The sequence below is a fragment of the Schistocerca serialis genome, chromosome 1 (assembly GCF_023864345.2).
Source record: "Schistocerca serialis cubense isolate TAMUIC-IGC-003099 chromosome 1, iqSchSeri2.2, whole genome shotgun sequence".
NCBI classification, from domain to species: Eukaryota; Metazoa; Arthropoda; class Insecta; order Orthoptera; family Acrididae; genus Schistocerca; species Schistocerca serialis.
Window position 1 is genome coordinate 1077168541 of NC_064638.1, and position 20852 is coordinate 1077189392.

General features: G+C 44.6%; 1 protein-coding gene across 3 annotated transcripts in view; it reads right to left on the reverse strand.

Annotated features, from left to right (window-relative positions):
- LOC126415935 (protein spitz-like) overlaps positions 1-20852 on the reverse strand; it is a 496935-nt gene that overhangs the window by 11135 nt on the left and 464948 nt on the right. For all 3 annotated transcript variants that reach the window (XM_050083469.1, XM_050083468.1, XM_050083467.1), the window contains one exon: positions 1276-1447. In XM_050083469.1, the coding sequence (XP_049939426.1) occupies positions 1276-1447 (172 nt within the window). The remainder of the gene's footprint in view (positions 1-1275; positions 1448-20852) is intronic.

The following is a 20852-nucleotide window of genomic DNA, read 5'->3' on the forward strand; positions in this document are numbered from 1 at the left end:
AAGCACGTGTTCGTCTTAAGACTTTTCACTTCTTGACGTATCGAAGCAAATCCTTAGAAAGGGCCAGTTTCAGATTTCACTATGTTACGACACCACTGAGCTTAAGTGCAAAAACCTGAAGTGTTCAATGATGACAAAGAAATAACTAAGCAGTTACAAACATACACTTTCCCCACTCTCATTTGAAGGGATAACTGCAGAACATGTGTTGACACCCACTTCTTGTTTTGAGCTTCGTTGGAACACTGTAGTAATTAAAGTAATTTACAACAATGATAATGACATTACAGGACGTCCTACTTTCGACATTTTTTCCCAAACACTCCTTCGCACTAGGTGCACAGGTCATTCAGCACTCCAAGGAATATGATATGCACAAAGAATGAAACTTTTTCACTTTTGTGTGTCTTGCAAAATTATGTGAAGTCCCAGTGCAGTATGGTCGAAGGAGTCCATGTTTAATGACATGGCATACTGCAAACTCACTAAACTTGTTTCACTTGTTTGTTTACATACTACACTACAATATTATTCTCTTCGGCAATACTTGAACAAAGTTGAGGCGGAAGCATCGTAAAGCCTGTGTGGAGTGTCCAAAAATGAAATAGTGGTGAGAATAATGTTAATCAACGAAATCTCTCAAGAAGAACTGCTCGCCACTCTCTTCTGGTTCTAACCTCACTTGGAGTTAACTGGTCAAGAGCTACTGTCAAACCTATCAGCAGCTGGAACTCTTTGCCTATTGCAACTGTATTAACAAATTTTAATATACAGAAGGAGCAAATTGCGAATTTCCACCTAAAGCCTCATACTCCAACACTTCCTAGTACCAAGTGTATATCTCGTTTATGGAGCAATCGTACATAAATTTCTTGAGATATTTATGCACAGACTGTTTAGTAATCGTTTAATGAAATGTGGGATTTTGCTACTCTGCTTACAGTTACAGAAACCACCGTAATATTACAGAAAATCATGAAACTTCTTAGATCGTGGCGAAGTATTTATTAATTTATGTCCACTTTTTTTTAACACCAATTGACCGTTGCCTATCACACTTTATTGTGAATTATTACAATAATATATATTTTTCCCCTGCGTCCTGAATCGAATTAAATTTACAATATCTCTCACATTGTTTTACCTTATTTCTTTTTCTTCCTGCTACCATAGCACGTAACACTCAGATCGCTACTACTACTACTACTACTACTACTACTACTACTAGTACTACTACGACGTGGACGTTGGTGGGGACCACATCGGCGTACTCACTCGCAATTGTAGAGGAGGGAATCGCCGATCTTGACGACGAAGCAGGTGGCGTGGTTGAGGCAGTACCACTTGGCGTAGGTCGGCGGGCAATCGTACGTGTGGAATGTGACGTTGGGCCGCGCCGTGGGGGCTGCGGACCGCGGCTTGGGCGTCGACCTGCTCGAGCATGCCTCTGTAACACACCAACACGAGCGCCTGCCGTCACTCCACAGCCAAATCACAAGTTCCATATATGAAAAGGGTGAAAACTCCTTCACCGGTGCGCTTTCACAACATTTAATATTCAGTGTATTTGTTCATTAAGAATCAGCATACCTTACGTCACGCAGGACGTGCACAGTTGTCTCTGCCCGGAAATAAGCTCGATGTTTGCTTCACTTTCGTAGTGTATGCTACGAGTTACCGACAGCGACCTCAATCCATACGCTTCCCCACGACAATAAATATGAATTTGAGCTTTTTCCAGAACACAAAATTTAAAATCATTTATCTATAGCTTTTACTTCTTTATACTACGGATAACCACCAAAACCCATTTTTCATTCACAGTGGATAAGGAAGCAGCTTTTTCATTCATACTGGCTGCAGTACATTTTCTTGAGGAGAACACTCTAAGTTACTTCCCTTAGATTCCGCAGCAGCACGAACAGGTCCTTCCGTTGAAGTAGAACTGCAGCTTTTCTAGTTTGTGACTAGCTTTGATGATAGTCAAGTCAACTCAGCATTAACTGTAGCGTCTGAAAGACGCGAAAGTTTACCCGCTGCATGCAGAGATTTTACTGCTCTTTAATAATTAATGGAATTAATAAAATTATGTGGTTAATGCCTCGAGCGTGGAATATGCGCTTCAACAAATTTCACTGGTTGCTGTTGTCCAGTCAGGGCCAGCCTAGAGCGCGATCAACAGGTGCGTCTGACAACCAAGAACTGATTTCCTGTTATCTTACTGTTATATCTTCCGACAGATACACAACACAAACACTGACTCAACCGACTCCCGCCAATTCAAGCAAATGTAAGGTACAGAAAGATGTGAAGCCACCGGTGACACGTTCAGTGTACGAAAGTGAAGCTGATATCGACGCTGTGGTCGTTTGAATGGCAGAGTGCTTTCGATTAGCAACTGATCAAGTCATTTAGGGTGTGCCTGGAGGAATGATGAGTACTCTGGGATACGAAGGAAAAAAAGTCTAGAAAACATGGGCTCTAAAACACATACTTCAAAGCTGAGAAGACTTCATTATCTTTGATACTGTGAAACAAATTTCTTCTAGTGGAAGGTCTTTACTTTCGATATTTTTGGAGGCGGTAGTATGGATCAAAACAAGAAAAAATGGTGTAAACATGGAAACTAATGTATACTTCAAAGAGTTATTGTATGAGCACATGTTTAATACAAGAGGTGTGTTTCCCAGTAGCAAAGATGAAGTAGCGCTCGTAACTCGTAAGGTATACACTTCATAGCTCATGTTTACTGGACATTTTTTCTTGTTTTGGTTCATACTACCACCTCTCAAAATCTAGAAAGCAAAGATCTTACAGTAGAAGAGATTTGCTTCACAATATCGAAGATTAAGTGGTTATAGCTCTTAAGGTAGGCATTTTAGAGTCCATGTTTACTAGACTTTTTTTTTTTTTGCTCCTAATGATAGTTTCATCATGTCCCTGAATATTGTCCTTTGGGACATCCTGTATGTGTTCTAAAGAATAATGCAAAAAAAAAACTGTAGGTCAATCGGACATTTAACCTCGAATCATCCTCGCATGGAGAAACGGATTCGAATCCTTTGAAAGCACGTAAATATCTGCAATACATGTCCAGTAGTGAACTAGATTTTTTTACGATATTTAGAGAGACAAATTACGTAAACATAAAAAAGACGTTACATACATGCTGAGGTACGATGTTGCACCAAAACGAAAGAAAATTAGATAAAGTTGCTGAAAGCAAGATTCTTGGCTTCTGCATATCGATTAGTGGTGCGGTTCAGAGAAATGAGTATGAGAGATAGTTAATATTGTGATTATCACCTAAAAACTAAAGATACAAAATCAATATTTTGTTTGCTTGCTGGTCCACGTCTGTAGTCCTGGTACACACTGAAATCCCCGTGCTACAGATCTGTATTAATCCACTGGAGGAGCCAAAACAAAATTGTACATCACACTGGTCAGTGAAGTAATTGTGCGGTATTTCGTTTTCATTATTTGAAGCGGAACAACGCTGCAACGATCAAAGCAGAGTTGGTGCAACTACACAACAAAAATACACGGGTGGTATGATTTAGCCTGGTAAATTTCCCTTAAGGAATGGGAAATTTTTGATGTGCATTCACGGTCGGTAAGCTCGATTATTCCAGTTCACACTGTAGGTTCAACAATGTACTGTTGACAGCCGCCCGAATTGATCGGTTTGTCAACTGCGATTTTACGATTTTAAAAAAATGGAGAAAACCGAGTTTCGTGCAGCTGTTAAACATTTTCATTTGAAGGGGCTGACTGACGCACAAATCAAAACAATAGATAAAGTTCACGCGGACTTTGCATCATCATTGATTACCATTTATTTTTTGGATTAACGAATGAACGTGAACGACAGGCACCTAAGACGAAGCGCGCCCCGGCCGTCACACTGAGATCATCACAAAGGAAACCATTGACAAAATCCGGCTATCAAGAAGCTGTGCGCGAGGTGGGTGACGCGATTACTCGCAGTCGACCAAAATTGCATGCGGCACAACATTTGAATACAACGGCTGGCGATGTTCAATCGCAATCCGCAAGACTTTTTGCGCCGATTCTACTGCTGATGAAACCTGGATCCCTTATCGTACACCAGACTCAAAAGGGCAGTCAAAATAAAGGACAAAGGATGGTGACAGTGCACCGAAGAAGGCAAACACCATTTTGTCAGCTGGTAAGGTGATGGCCATTGTTTTTTGGGATTCCCGAGAAATAATCATCATAGATTACTCGTAAGAAGGCAGAACCGTAAGTGGACCTGATTATGGTTCATTATTGGGTTGTTTGAAACTTGCGTTGGCTGGAAAAAAAAAGCAAGGCTGTCATGTAAAAAAATATTTTTTCGTCACATAACGCACCATCCCACGCATCAGCGATCACTATGGCGAAAAGTGCATGAATTGGGCTTTAAATTTGTTCCTCATCCAGGTTATTGACCATACTTAGCCCCAAGCAACTTCTGTTCCCTAACTTGAACTTTTAGATTGCTGGGAAGAAATTTTCATCAGATGAAGAAGTGATAGTTGCAATCAACGAGTGTTTTGCAGAGTTCGATAGAACCAATTCTTTCGTTGCGATGGAAAAGCTGATCGCTGAGCAATGTTTATATGCAGTAAAGGAGACTATGTCCCGAAGAAAGGCGAGTTGTTTAACAAAAAAATTTTCCTTTTTACCAGACTTATCAAGTAATCCTCGAACACTTTCTTTTGGCACAGTTTTCAATCGGCGCAGACGCTTTCAGTAGTCAAAAAAACATTTGATGAACGAAGCGGCAGACCATCTCTCTATGAAGAACCAGAGAATCACAGGAGGAGTGGAGTCCCTAGTGCTCAAAGACCGAGTCATAAAATCGAGAGCCGGCCGAAGTGGCCGTGCGGTTCTAGGCGCTACAGTCTGGAGCCGGGCGACCGCTACGGTCGCAGGTTCGAATGTGTGTAATGTCCTTACGTTAGTTAGGTTTAATTAGTTATAAGTTCTATGCGACTGATGACCTCAGAAGTTAAGTCGCATAGTGCTCAGAGCCATTTGAACCATAAAATCGAGGCGATAGTGAAAAGACCGATAAATCAGTTGGGTGAGTTTCAAAACATTGCATGACCTATTGAACACAACGAAGCTCCTCACGACTGCTCACACCCCTTGAAAAAAATTGCCGAACAGAGGCAGCGACGGAAAATGTTTCAGCTGTCAGGCGACTCCAAATAAGTGACGTATTTAATCGCCTAATCTCTGGCGTCAAGCGCTGGATTTGTGCAGTTACTCCGATACGAAGGAGCAAAACAAGCAATGGTTACGTGGATTCTACGCCGCTGAAAAAGGCAACGAGATAACCATCATCGCAAAAGGTGATGCAGAGTGCCTTTTAGGACTGCCATGGTGTGGTTCTAACTCATTATGCCCGTAAGGTGGCAAACTGTCACAGGAGCATGCCACTAAAATCTCCTGGCAGGAAGCGGTCAAGAAGTTGCGTGTCGCGGGGATGCTTCATACGGTTATACAATTTTGCCTCACTTCCCAGTGACCGCTGCTGCTTTCCTCGGAGAAGGTACGGATTTTCACGATAATGACGATGTGATTGTTGAGGACGAATGTTTCCCGAACAGCCAAAATGCTGATGTCTGCTGATGTCTGTAAGTGATGTTATTTATTGTTGGGAAAAATGTATAGCATTGAAGCGTAAAATACAGGAGGCGGCTAAAAATCATCACCAAGGTAGCACTATCCCCCCCCCCTTCTCTCTCTCTCTCTCTCTCTCTCTCTCTCTCTCTCTCTCTCTCTCTCTCTCTCTCTCTCTGAGGTAATAATGAAAACTTTGCCACTACCTCCTGTATGTGGTTTTTTTTGATGAATGTAACTGCACGCTCTGAGGCAGCAATGCGCTCTGGAGTTATCAAAACGCTGGGTGCGAAAAGTCCGTTCTGCAGGAGGAGCAGGCGGGTATGCAGCGATTTAGTGCCACTTTTGGTTCAAAGACGACGAAGCGCAGCTGGGAGAACCAACTGTGGATAGGCCGTGGGGTGGCGCGTGCCCGGAGGTAGGCAGAGTACCTTGTCTCGGGTGTCGCGCTCGCCGCGGCTCGGCCACCCACCGGAAGGAAGTCGGCCCGCACACCGGCGCTATTGTGCGCGCAGAGGACCTACGCGCAGCAGCCGAGCGGCCGGCTCCCGTTTCGGGACCTCTACGCGCTAATTGCTGAACACGTGGCCGCCCGCCGTGGCGCGTGCGCCGGCCGTCTGTCTGTCCGGTACCGCGCTCTCTTCCGCTCACACCGCCTTTAACTAAAGCCTTCTTCGCACGGGCCGTCAATCTTTAAGTCAACCGGGTACGTAACGAGTTTAAGACGTCGGGGTCGTGTAAAACGCTTCCGAATGGGTCTAGCAATACGGAACGTTTAAGGTGTTATCATAAAAAACATTTTCGCGCGTCGCGTGTTCCTAGAGTCCTGACAAAATGAAAAGCTTTTTCACGCTCGTTTGCCTCAAATACTCGCGTGTCATACGTAACCACCAAATGCCGCTGGACTGTGCTGCGATCGCATATGATCACGTCGCTGTACACGTACAGTATGAACAGGCCGAGTCGTTTCTAAGCATTCAGCACCATGACGGAGATCAGGAGACTTCTAACAGCATGTTCGATTTACCGTTCTACCTTTTCTGACAATCTGCATTTTCGCGCACATTCGCCAACTCGTGTAATCCACGACGAATAGTAACTCCTATTTCAAGACATCGCAGACGTTCCGTCGGTCGATGTACCCGGAACATCACACTATACCCATAGGTTGAAGTCTGTGCGGTTGTATTACTTTGCGGATACCTGCGAGTGTGTCTTCGTATAAGAAATCAGGGAGGTCAGTCTGTGCACAAAATCCTGCACCGGCAACACTTCGCAATTGTTGACCGCTATAGAGGCAGCATGGCTCAATATTTCTGCAGCTGAGTTCTCACGACTTGTTGAGCCCATGCCACGTGAAGTAGCTGAATCGCTGGGCACAAGGAGGCTCGTACAATGTTAGGAGGTATCCCACTAATTTTGTCCCTCAGTGCACGTAACTAACATTTAGCAGTATGCAAGATACGACATCGTGTAACACGACTTCATCTAACTTACCCATGTTTCGCAGAAAATTTTGAAAATTTCGCTCCAGTAATTATGACAGGAAGTTGTAATTTACGAAACTTACAAATATACCAGGCTATGTTAAACTAAAATGTGGCCGTGATTGGACCTCCTTTCTTAATCTACGGAATTTAAATTACGAGGTCAGACTTCAGCAGATGCAAATTTGGGCGCAGCTTAATCTACTGCAGGAGGTCAGACGAAGCGATCAGATTAATTTAGATTTATAAAATTTTAATACCCGCAGATGCGGATATGGGACTTGGGGATGCGGTCCGGACAGCACACACTTGTCCACCAACAGAACCCTCGTCGCTGGGTGCGAGGCACGTGCGACAGGGGCGGCAGCCTCTATGGTGTGACGGCAGATGGCATTCCGGTCGTAGGAGGCGAGGTGCACAGCACATCGCGGGCGGGCGGCCGGCGCCATACGGCATGCGGCAGCCCAACACCTGCCACTGCCAGCGCCACCGGCCCATATCCCCAGGCAGCAGCGGCGGCGGCGGCGGCGGCGGCGGCGGCCGCGCCGGCTGGCTGGCATGGCAGGCAGGCATCGCGCGTGCCGCTCACGTCTAGTGCCGGCTTCCGTCGCAGGCAGCCGCCGGACCGCCAAGATCGCCCAGATTGGACACACGGCCTGGCCTGACTCACAGCCCTAAGAGCATCCCGTTCGCTGCCACGCCAGATCTGATCACGCCGTACGACAACGCGGCTCACCTCTCGTTTACCGTAACACTCGCGTGTTGGTACGTCTTGCTTATATATCCATTAAACGGTTCAGTCTACTCTCATACGTGCATGTACGGATTTTCCCTTAGTTCGACACAAACTCATCAGCTACAGCATTAAGTACCGACACAGAACATCTGACATTTGTTCCTCGTAGCTCGCCAAACTTCCTAGAAAGGCAAATTTTACTGACAACAAGACAACTTGAAGCTCCCTCCTCCAACGCCAGGCTGGCGGACTTGTCCTGAGATTAAGACAAGTGTGAAAATCGGAAGTAGTTTGTGTGCAGAAACATCATGTGCATATATACAGAGGCCGGCAGGGAGGTATTAATCTTTTCAGAACATTGTAACATTTTTAATATATTTTAATTCTTGTATTTCTCAAAGATTACAAATACAATGACATTTAATAAACAAAGCACTAACAATTATGCACTACAATTCAGGAGCGAAAATTGACATCATCCAGGTGGCGGCCGCTTTTGTCCAGTATTGTTGCACTTGAGTGAAAAAATTGTACATACACCTTTCAAGCAAAGGAAGGGGAATTTCTCGAGTAATGACTTCTGAAAGAGCTTCAAGAATCTGTGGTTCTTTCATGTAAACCCGACATTTCAGGTAGCCCTAAACAAAATAACAGCATCGAGGAAGATCGGGAGATCGAGGAGGCTACTCCACATCCCCAGGCAAAGAAATGAGGCGACCTGGAAAATGTTCCTTTACAAAAGCCATGAGTGATTTTGAGGGTTGGGAAGTAGCCCCATCCTGTTGAAACCAAATATTATCGATGACAGTCTGATATCTTCTTAATTCTGGTATAAAAATGTCTCGCAATATCATGAGAGTTGACAGGTCACTGTGCGTACATTTTCTCGGAAAAAGTAGGGTCCAATGGTGTCACATCGAGCTAAGGCCGATCACACTGCCAAATTTATTGGACTAGATTGATTCGTCCAATATATTGGACGTAGTGTAATAAGGAACTTTTAATCAAATGTCATCTTTCGTCCAATTTATTAGACCAAATCTTGAGTCTTGCCTCTGATTTGATGAAAAATCGTTCGTCTTCTGTTTACTACAATAAGAAATGTAGCCTTCGAAATTTACTTGGTGCGTCGCATTCACAAAGAAATTGATAGAAATGTACGACTTACGACTTCCCGAATACAAAAACAGAATGAGAAGAACTGAGGAGCTATAAAAAAAGCTGCGGATTTGTTAATGGCTATAGTATATACTAAATTATTCCTCCTCCAGTGCTTTATAAATAGCTTCACAAATTTCTGGTATTATTTTTGTTAACGTGCGCTGCGGTAGTGAGTGCTATATCGTGAACTAGAATACTTTTCTCCTGTTGCATGAAATCGCTGTGTTACGGTCGGTCTGTCTTTTGCGGATATAACATTTCTGAGGCAAGTGTTCTGCTTCGTAATACGAGCATCCACTTTCCTGAGCACATACTGAAATGTACTCTCGTCCATTCACCAGTAGTTTTCGTATGACTTTACGTCCTCGACTTGCAGCTCCCGTTAACAATTTATGTTGTATGCTGCTCTCTCGCCGTGAAACCCACGGATTCATCCAAGTACGTTTCCTTTTTTTCCCCGCTTCTCTTCCGAGGTCTGGCCTCCACAGCTAGTCGAACTTTTTCGATGTTTTCTCCTGTTCAAACTGCCTGAACATCTCCCTGAGCTGTATCAGGTCTCACCGTTCCTCTCGTTATTAAATTGTCTAAGCACTATATTACTGTTGGGCGAGAGGGAGCACCGTGTCCACCAAGATTGAACTGAACTGCGAAATCTTTGCTAAGTCTCCAGTACCGAATGAGACTTTGCAACAAAGGTGTAGTAAACAAAGATGCGTTGTTCAGTTGACCAAAGCTCCATGGTTACCGAAATGGGAACTTACAACCAACGTTTGAGCTGGCTCAACTTTGGCGAACTCTACAAAGTATTCCCTGCCGGTCCCGGCATATTTTTCCGCGTAACCATCGTGACATTAGTCGCAAATGTGTACTAACTTTCCCATCCTCCCTTTAGAAACGTTGAAGAGAATTAGTTTAAAGGATGATGTGATGAGGAATAGGTGAGCACCATGGCATCATGTACAGGGTGTACATAAAGTTCGGGAACACTTTCAATTATTTATTGCACAAGAACATTTTGAAGAGAAACTCTTAAAGAGTTTTTTTTACGAACATTCGATATGCGAACCATGAGTGACCCGGCAGACGTCAATACGGTAATCGAAGTCTTGGCATACCCCTCCCAACGTGGTATCGTCGACTGCGGCAGTCGCTTCCCGTATTCTCTCCCGGAGCTCTGCTACATGACGTGGTAGAGGCGGTACATACACCGGATCTTTAATGTGTCCTCACAGAAATAGTCACACGGAGTGACACCTGGTGATCGGGGGAGGTCATTTCGAGCTCCAAACACACACAAAGCTCGCTTCGCATCTGAACTCGCGATGTTTGCGACTAGCGCTATCGGCAAATTGCCAAACTACGATGTGACGATGTACACAAAAAACCTTCAGGGTTTCTCTTCAAAATGACATATGTATGTTATCTATACAATGCCTGGTTCTTGTGCAATAAATAATTTGAAGTGTTCCCGGACTTTATGTACAGTCTATCTCCAGTTTGTGTAGCCTTCGCAATACCTCGTAGCTTGCAGCAGTATTGATGGTTATCGCCGGCAGCATTAAGTATTATTACCTGTTCACTTTATGAAGAGCTACACCGCAACAAATCTAATCCAATTGGAATTTAACTATATACAAGGTTTCTGTGGTCTCTAATTCCGTGATACGTCAGCTTTTGTTTACGAGTATGTTGACGCCCTAAACACACTGCGGTCTGTGAATTACGGTTGTGTAGGTTGGCAGCGCTGAAAAAGCTGGTAACACCGTCGAAGACCGCTGAAAAACATCTAACCCCCAACTGTCCAAGCGACGGAACTTTTCATAAAGTGAACAAGTACTACTGTAGATTCCTACATACGCTCCACTGAACATGTACGAAGGATAGTTCCTCGGACAAAGGCGAATATACTGAACACGTATGTTAGTTTGAAGTAAGTAGTTCGCTTAGTTACAGGACGCAGCAACCCGACAGTATCCAAAATTATGTTCTCGTGCGTGACAATTCTTGTGTTGAAATTTAAAAATACTTTTGAGAATTTAAAACGTTAGAAAACTTTTGTTAAAATCTGTTTGATATGTGTCTTAGTGAGCAAGAATAAGCTCCCGAGTGACGCGCAAAAACCTCGTGATGGGGCTGAAATCTTCAATAAGCAAAGAGCGAGAATAGCACTACAGATAAATCTCATTGTAGGCGGCTTGATAAAAAATGAATGAGCCAGTCACTCTATTACACGTTAAAATATCCCCATAACGGATTAATAGTGTGATCAGAACTACAAAATTTGAGCATTTTCAAAATACTCCTGCTACTGATTAGGCATCAGTGACTTGGAGGGCGTACACAATGGTCGCACTGTTTTCTTTAGTGGTCCAGCTTCTTTCTTTACACAGATCACCATTTTTCTTCTCACCAACGGGGTGCCAACGTCCGACAATGCTGTCTCCATACAGCCGTTTGTGGTTGCTGTGTCGGCTGGTATCACTGCCCCTAATTCGCAAGTACGCTGGAGTCCTAATGAAAGACCACCTTTCGTTGGGTTCTGAACAGCCACGAAGGTGTCTAAATAATTCTATCTAGCCGCCAGTTAAGTGGTTGAGTAACGTCGGCCTAAGATGCCCTAGCGGTCCGGTATTTTCTGGGTTGGTCGGAAGTGCAACGAAGGGGGCTGGATAGTGGCAGGTGGAAGCGGCAGCTGGTCCTACCATTGCAGCGGTCTCTTTCGCGGTGCCGAGGGGGCTCTGCGCAGCCACTGACCTACGAACGCCAAATGGCCGGCTCCCGACAAAAGGAGCGCCCTTGTAAAAGGTGGTGGTAACTCTAGCTGAAACACCGCAAATACTGGAAACGGGGGCGCGGGCGGTGTGAACAATGGTGACAGATGGAGCGTGTGCCGGTATCAAGCGCTCAACTGACCAGCCGGCCCTGTTTATAGATACGGCCGCCAGCTACCTTTTACTTTTGGCTTGTCCGTCAGGCTTACGCGCGCCCCGTCGAGCAGCTTAGGCGGGGACTCGGCGTGAACACACAGTACGTCACAAATTACCTGCCCCTGTCTAATTCCGATAACCACATTAGACAATCGGCGCTGAAGGCGAACGGAGGGCCACGCGGGCCAGCTAGTGGCCAGCTAGCTTATAGTGTCACCCGCAACAACTCGCCCAACACGCTTCGCTCGAACATCAATCACAGCGCGGCGGGAAACCGTTACATAGACGAACAGTGAAAGCGATACACTTTCCGCCAATCACACGGTCTGAGCTCGAGTTTATTTCACACTCTCTTGAAAGCCGCACAACGGCGTCAGCTGCAACTTTGGTAATTTCGTAAGAGTTTATAAAGAAAAGACACCGTCACGTGTACTTTGAGTGTTTAGTTGGATTATTGGTTTCAACCTTTGTCACAGGCCATCCTAAGATTTAATACCTGATTACGCCGAACCACAAGTCATCAACAGAAGGAGTACTGAGGTAAAACTACGGAAGTTGTGCATAACATTCGAGTTTATTATACTAAATGTGGTTATTGTGCTCTCCGACGTCATTTCTTCAATTACGTTACGAGTTTACCAGTGAAAGGTATCAACCTCTGACCGCATTTACGAATCTCAACCACGACACCATTAACGCAAGCTTTGATTGTATCCACCCCCACACACACACACACACACACACACACACACACACACACTGTTGTTGTTGTTGCAAAATTAAGTTATTACAGCCGGTGAACTGACATATCAACTTAAGAGCAAAAGTGCAATAGAAATCGAAAGTGGTTTTAACTATGATAAAATGCCTGCATAGAGTGAGTGTGTGTGTGTGTGTGTGTGTGTGTGTGTGTGTGTGTGTGTGTGTGTGTGTGTTTATTTGTAGCGTGTCCATTTACTGTAACACAGTACACTTAGGAAAGCTGTTTACGCGCGCTTGCAGAAGAGTACATACTTACAGATGGCTTAATTCCCAAATTGCTCTGAGCACTATGGGACTCAACTGCTGTGGTCATAAGTCCCCTAGAACTTAGAACTACTTAAACCTAACTAACCTAAGGACAGCACACAACACCCAGCCATCACGAGGCAGAGAAAATCCCTGACCCCGCCGGGAATCGAACCCGGGAACCCGGGCGTGGGAAGCGAGAACGCTACCGCACGACCACGAGATGCGGGCGCTTAATTCCCAGTCTTACAATATGCTACCCATAAGAAAAATGGAAATCGATATGGGAACTTCGTTGTTATTCCATTAAATCTTTTAGTTGCAGTTGAGTTTTAGGCTGAAGAATGCCCTTATTTCATCGATCTGTTAAGGCTAATATATTTTCACGGAACGATCTAGCGACGATAGCAGTCTTGTGCATTATAGTTTTTACGCAAGCAGGTGTTGAAAAAAGCAGCAAAGCCTGTCCGTTGCCGTTGAATGCCCTTTGAGCAGACCGATGGCGGTGTTTACTTCATCACTACCAATTGCATAGTAAGCGGCTCCGGGAAAAGAACCCACGTCCAAGCGTCGCCCAAGTGATAGACTAAGAATCCGATTTACTCTAATGAAATTTAATTACATACGTTTTCTACGGTTACACCAGCGATGAGCTTCGACAGCCTTAAACTATCGTCCAATCTCGACATGTCCTCGGCAGAAAGTGAACACGGGCACATGTCTCTTTTAGTGCGTTGCTTTCCATGTTATGCCCAGCGAGCCACTGTTAAAATTACATGAACATATGTTATTTTTTGTTCAGTTAATTTAACCTTTACAAGGTGTAGCCTCTTCAATCTTCAGGTAACATATGCAATTTCCATACCCCTGTCTCCTGCTGTTCTTTGCCAATTGAAGACTGCGACTTTCTTCGGTTCTTTACCCCAACAGTCGGGTGGTCCAACCTAGTACTGCCTCTGTCCATCTATCACTCTTTCTCCCTGGAATATTGTCCTGACCATTTGAATTTTAGAGACTTTAGCCTTTCCACAACACCTAATCTTCAGTTATTGCTCGTATGTCTTCACTTGTTCTCCGGTCTTTCTTTATGAGGCCTAGGAGTGGCCTTTCTGTAGCTCTCAAGAGTTGTTCGTAGTTTTCTTTTGAAAGATTCGTCACAAGTGTCTCAGCTATATTATACAACCGGAAAGCCGCTGCCGAGTGTTTGGTGGCACGTAGGACGAGCGATTGCTATTTCGGGCCGTGGCCTCCGCGGAAATGCAGGCGCTGAACCGCCGCCGTGCGACGCCCGGCATTTCGTTCCCACAGGCCTGCCTGCGTACCTACCTACCAGCAATGCGCCGACGGGTTAACGCTCTCTCCAGTTGCCTCTCCACATTTCTGTCTGCATTGTTGTACTGAATGCTTCGAAAAAGACGAGCCTTTAATGACACGGCAAAGTATACGCTGGTTGTGACTAATGTGCACGTGGTACGATGAAGCAACCGGTAATAAATAACTAATACAGTGTACGAGGTCTGTCCAAAAAAATTCCGAATCATTCGTAATTTCGCACCAATGGTGTGTTGGAGCGAAATATGGTTGGCATCCCTGCACAAGCCTGTGTTTAATGTGTAACTGTCGGAAGTTTCACTGTTGTACGTCTGTTAGTTATTGTTCAGTGATGTATTGAGTAGAACGTTGTGTCGCACAGTTTGCGAATTTCGAGATGGCAGACTTAGAGGAGAAACGCGTCTGCATTAAATTCTGAGTGAAACTCAAGAAAACCTTTACACTCACACACCAAATGATGTGAGAAGCCTATGGTGATGACTGCTCAAGCCGTACTCGGTATTACGAATGATCCACACTGTTTAAAAATGGCCGGATGGAAATTAAAGATGACCCGCGTTCAGGGCGCTCTTCAACGTCTACCGACTACGCTCATGTCTGGATACCGGAATTGCGCGCGACAATCGAAGACACGGTTCGAGAGATTGCAGAAGAATTTAACATTTCAGCTGGGTCATGTCATGAAATCCTGACACAGCACCTTGGAATTCATCGTGTTGCCGCCAAGATCGTCCCAAGGCTCATCAGTCACGACCAGAAGGACCTTCGCCTCGCAATTTGTGAAGAGTTTTTGCATCACGCAAATGAGAACGAGATATTCCTTAAGAGAATCAAAACTGGTGATGAGACGTGGGTCTACGGTTGTGGTGATGAGAGAAAGTTCAATCTTCACAATGGGTTCTCAGAGGCCAAAAAAAGTTCGTCGGGTGAAGTCAAATGTCAAAGCCATGCCGTTAGTTTTGTTTGACTTTGAAGGATTAGTTCATCATGAATTCGTGCCACAGGAACGAACTGTTAATCGATGGTACTATCGGAACATGCGAAGCCTGAGAGAAAACTTGAGAAGGAAACAGCCTAAAATGTGGCGAGACAATTCATGGCTGCTACATCACGATAACGCACCCGCACATTCATCCCTGTTGGTACGTGTCCACTACACAAAAAACGAACTCACTGTGCTGCTTCATCTTCCGTACTCTCCAGATCTGGGACCCGTAGACTTTTTTTTTTCCAAAGGTGAAAACCCTGTTGAAAGGAAGATTTGAAACGATAGACGAATAACAAAAAATTCGCAGACGGCGCTTCATGCGATCCACTAAGAGGCGTACCACGACTGCTTCCAGAAGTGGAAACTGCGCTGGAAGCGGTGTATCAATTGTGGAGGGAGTATTTCGATAGAGACCACGTACAATAACTAAAAGAAACGCGCAGAAATGCTGTATGGACCCAAGATCCGGAATTTTTTGATCATTCCTCGTATGATACATAATTTTAACTTTCTATTGCCTTTATCCTCAAACATAGCAGCCTTCAATGCCGATATGTTCGAGTGGCCAGTTGTGCGGTTCCAACAGGTCAGCCCATCTGGTGCTGAAGTGGCTAGCGTCGCAGCCTCTCACTTTTGCGAAAGTGTGAAGCCATGGCGCTAGCCACTGTGCCACCGCTTGGGCTGAACTATTTCCTCACTCAAAGCCACGTGAAGTACCTCGAAAGCTTTTAACGTCGTTTTCTCAGAAACGGTCTAGTGTCTACGGATAAGCCGAGAAATTTGTTCGCTTATTTCGATCCCTCTTCCACTGAGCAAAGTTGCTAGGCAATCGCGTTATGGCGCCTGCCGTGTCCTCGTTGGCCAGCTGTAGGAGGACCGGCTGTTTAAAACGGACTCCGAATAAAGGTCCAACTCAGTATTCTTCACATTAACAAACACCACTAAGTGTGAATGAAGTGGTAAGTGACTCATAAATATCCTACAACTGGCCGGGAATGGAACCTGATACCTTTGAATAAGTAGTCTGCTAGTTTACCACTGATTGTGGGCCACAGAGTGCAGTTACAATACTGTTATCGCTTACGACGTACGGTGCATATTTACTTATTAGTCAACCCAGTCATGTTTGGCGAATTAAAGTAGTTTTTCATCTTGTTCCCCATGACCAAGAAAAAAAAGGGGGAGAGGTAGACTGTAAAGGACTGTGTTACTTACGTAAATGTGAATTTTTTTTCTTTCCTGAACATGTAGCTAAGCCTGGTAGCCACTAGTGTAGAATTCTACAGGAATGAAGGCTTTATGTACAGCGACAGTCGCACGTTAGAGAGTAACTTCCTGAGGGCGGAGGGGATGTAAGTGGGCAAAAGTGCGGAGAACGGCCACACAAGGATTATCTGGCTGCCGTGCCACGCCAGTCGCGTGCGGTGCGGCCGCCGCCGTAGTGGCGGACCGTTATGAGTTGCGCGTGCCACATCCGAGCCGTGGCGCATCTAATGACGACTAGCTTGCGAGAGAGCCGGCCTGCCCTCACAATGCCGACGTCTCGCAAGCAAACCGCGGCCCTCCGCTCTCGCTTATAATATGCGGTCCTCTGCCGGCCTCTATCTAGACAGTGAGCGTCGTCTCCAGTCATCAAGAAATGCTAGTCGTCACGAAATTTTGTCAACCTGCGAAACCGCGTAAAAAGGATGCCGATCTTAGGCTAGGCGGTGGATATAGCGTTGCCTGCATACAACACGCTTAAGGACAGAAGCTACGGTACATGAACTAGCGAATTATTTTGGTGTCTTACTCAATTTACACCCAACTGGCTTAAATGTTATGTATACAAACACTAGTAAGATTTCGCAGGCACAACATTTATTTTCGTTTCCATGAGTGACTCAATGGAGCCTACATTTTTGAGAGAGATTGTGCCCATAAAGTGCTTACGGAAAATTTAAAACGAGTGGGCAAAAATTTGGTACAGACTTTTCCGAATTACGTGTTCCGCATTCCGACGTAGCAATACCTCGCTGGCTTCCCAGCTCTCATATGGCAAGTAGGTTGACAATCTTCACATGATGTAAGAAAGCGGTCGACAAACTACCTAGGGAAATACAATTCAATGCATCATCATGAAGCGCTGACTTAAAAAAGTCAGTAAATCAATGCCTAAATATGACTCACGAAGTTTTAACATTTCCCGTCAGAAACAACTACCTCTTAGTGACTCACAAATTGTAATTATTTTTTAGGTGCAGACGGCATCTTTTTATTCAAAACTCGAGTCGGAATAATAATGACAAGCAATTTACCACTTACATAAAGAGCGGGTATGCTGTTATTTATCAAGCAACAGGTTCTGATTAAGCAGTTGCCTATTCCTGGCCGATATAGTCGCCTCGGTAACTTGTTGCAAAGTAAGATTAAACGGCAACTTCTAAGTGCCGAAAGTTATCCAATGCTAGGCTAATATTTAACTACCAAAATGAAAAATGCTCCTATAATAGCACAAAAAAGGCGAACAAATCCTGGGTGGATTTAAGGATGGAAAAGAAGGGAACTAGCTTTTCAAATTGTCTCTGAAGCTGCAACGAAACTCGATAGTTAGTTTCCTTCTTTTTACATCCCTGACTCTGCCCTGAGATAGTCACTTTGATAGACATTTTTTACTCCGGTTCCCCACTTTTACTCCAACATAACTCTGGCAATAGACCGCAATCGTTTCGCAACCGATGTAGATTTTTGTTCAATCGGGCGATGACTGATCCGGTATAGGATTTTTTTTTATTGTTTTCTCAACCATACTGCTTATATCGTGGCAACGGACAACGCTTTCACATAATAGGGCGACATTGATGAACGTGTTTTTTGCACGTAAAATTCAAATGAACCTAGATTGTTGATAGCCATTTTCCAATCTGTTTCACTTTAAACCGTTTCCACGCATTCAATTCACGTAAGAAAGAATTTTACGTACTACATTTAGCTCGACATTAAACCATCGTATCTCTACAGAGGACAAAGATTACTGGATAGAAAAAGTTCATTCTGACTTTATCCATCTGACTACCTTCGCACAAAGTTTGAATCGCTTCGTACAAATTTAAAGTGCAACACTTAAAAAAAACTGTTTCTTGCTTGATTTGCACGTAAAATCTGAAAGGTGTGCATACAAACGGTACCATTAGCTGAGCGTTAACTGCAAAAGAAATGAATCTATCGGCAAAATTTGCCTGAGCCCTATTTCCAGTTCGTCTCTCAAACCTTGCTCAATGTACTGTAATGGGAGCCGAACACCACGACCCCCCACTCCCTCCCGAACCGTGGTTCTGCGCGTGGCCTCTAGACGTATTTGTTACAGCGCTGTAGCGATAAATTGTGAAAGGAGTGTTACTGGAATTCTTGTAGTCACATGACATGAAGTACACCACCCACACAGCTTTTAAGTCGGTCAGTCTCACAGTCACATATAAATTCTACAGTGAAGCGTCTTTCCCCGCGGTTAAGTATGCAGATAACGTAAGACTAGTAGCTCAAGGCAGAGCGAGAATGCAGGGATCACTGCATTTCATTTCATGAATCCGTCGCATTCAGAGGTAAATGCACTCCACCGCATTGAAGTGGTGGCTGTCGTCTCTCAGGCGCCCAAGTTCATTATATCGTTCTACGAGCAATCCTGATGCAGTCCCGTTACGTCCATTACAACGATAGCATCGCCCGCATACTGCTGTTGATATGGTAATACGCGCAGCCACAGTTGCAGCCTCTGAATGCGGTACTCTTTATGCGCGCTTCTGGAGTGGCACTAACAGCCCACAGCCAAATCCGCGAAGCGTGCGGAATCAGTACACAGACGCTCAGAATTATGTCTACGGGAGGAATGGCTGGCTGCATAGTTGTCTTTTAGTGTTCTAACGCTGAATCTGTGACACTCGTGGGAAAAAGAATCAACACTATAAGTAGTGTCATGTCGGATGGAAAAACCCTAATAACAAAAAGATAGTGAAGCACGCCAACTGGAGTGGCACCAATTTCACACAGACTTTGCAAAATGTAGATGAAGGTAGATTCTCTTTTTCCTACATTTGAGAAAGGCAATCGACACTGTACCACACCGTCGGTTGCTTACCAAGATAAGATCGTATGAATATCTTCAGCGGAGGCATGTAGACTTTTTCCCTCCCTCAATGCGCTAATGGAATAGGACATAAAACCTGCAATATTAGTACAACGTACCCTCCGCCAATCCACGGACGAACTTTCAAAGATTCGTTAGAGATATCTTCCGAGGATTTTCGTATATGGGAACCCACGATCGCCAGTGGCTTCAAACAGCGTAATAATATAACTATGATTTATTTAGTTTGTTAGTCATTACTCTGCTGATTTTCTGAAACTACCTTCAGAACACTGAAAAATCCTGTAATATTCAATAGACGAGAAGTATAGCACACAACAGAAAGAAATGCAACTCAGAGGAAACACTACTGCGATGTGGTTGCCGTCGCAGAGGGAACAACTGAACACAGCGTCGTGACGCTCTTCCATCGCATTCAGTGATCCCATACACGAGGTGTGCATCGACCAACGCTTCATCAGTAAACTTATTCATACAGCTGTTTATTACTGCCGGAAGAACAAACAAGACAGAAACGAACACTACTGAATGCAAGCTTGAACGTGAAAAGTAAAATGAGTACTACTGTTGTCAACGACGGGTCCTAAGACATCGGAAACAAGAGGCAGTGGATACCGTCGACATTTGCACTGCTGTGCACTGTTTACGTTGCAATACAGAGACACAGCTAGCAACAAACCAAGTGAAATGCAATAACTGTAACGAGCCGCAGGAGACCGTGGATCCCTTACACAGAAATACAGGGAGTTCTTCGGCAGAGTTCTGGTTCACCCTACATACAGAATGATACCGTGATGATACACACTTTGGGAGATGACGGGCAAGGATAAACTGAATGTATCAATTTGAGGCAAGTTAGTATGGTCCCGAAACGACCCAGTCGAAAGTTATAAGCGAAAATCTTTCTTATATCTCTGACAGTGGAACACATGCACCGGTACTGTTGCTAAGGCTGTAGGGAAGAGAACTTTCAGAGATAGTAGTATCGTCCAAAACAAGGAAAAATGTCCAGTAAAGACGACCTCTAAACAGCTATGGGCACTTGTTCATTGTATCGGAGATTAACAAGTACTCGTAGCTCTTAAGATATGTTTTAAAGAGCATGTTTACTAGACACTCCGTGTTTCGGTTCGCACTAGCACCTCCGAAGTCGCCTACCCTACAATGTTAACGGTACATCTATTACACTTTCAGTGGTATCAAGAGTGATTTTCGGTCGTAACTTTCGACTCTGTCGTTTCCGGACTAGGTTGCCTTAAGTCAAATTGATACATTCACACTAGGCCATCATCCTGGGAAGTTTGTATCATCATTACGGAATTATCCTGTATGTACATGTATGATTACTGTGGCTGGACTACTGCAGCAGCCTGTGTGTTGTGAGGCTCCAAAGGATACGCGGAATACATGCTGAGACGCCAGAGAAGGTGGGCGGCTGCAAATGGCGGCATTGGTA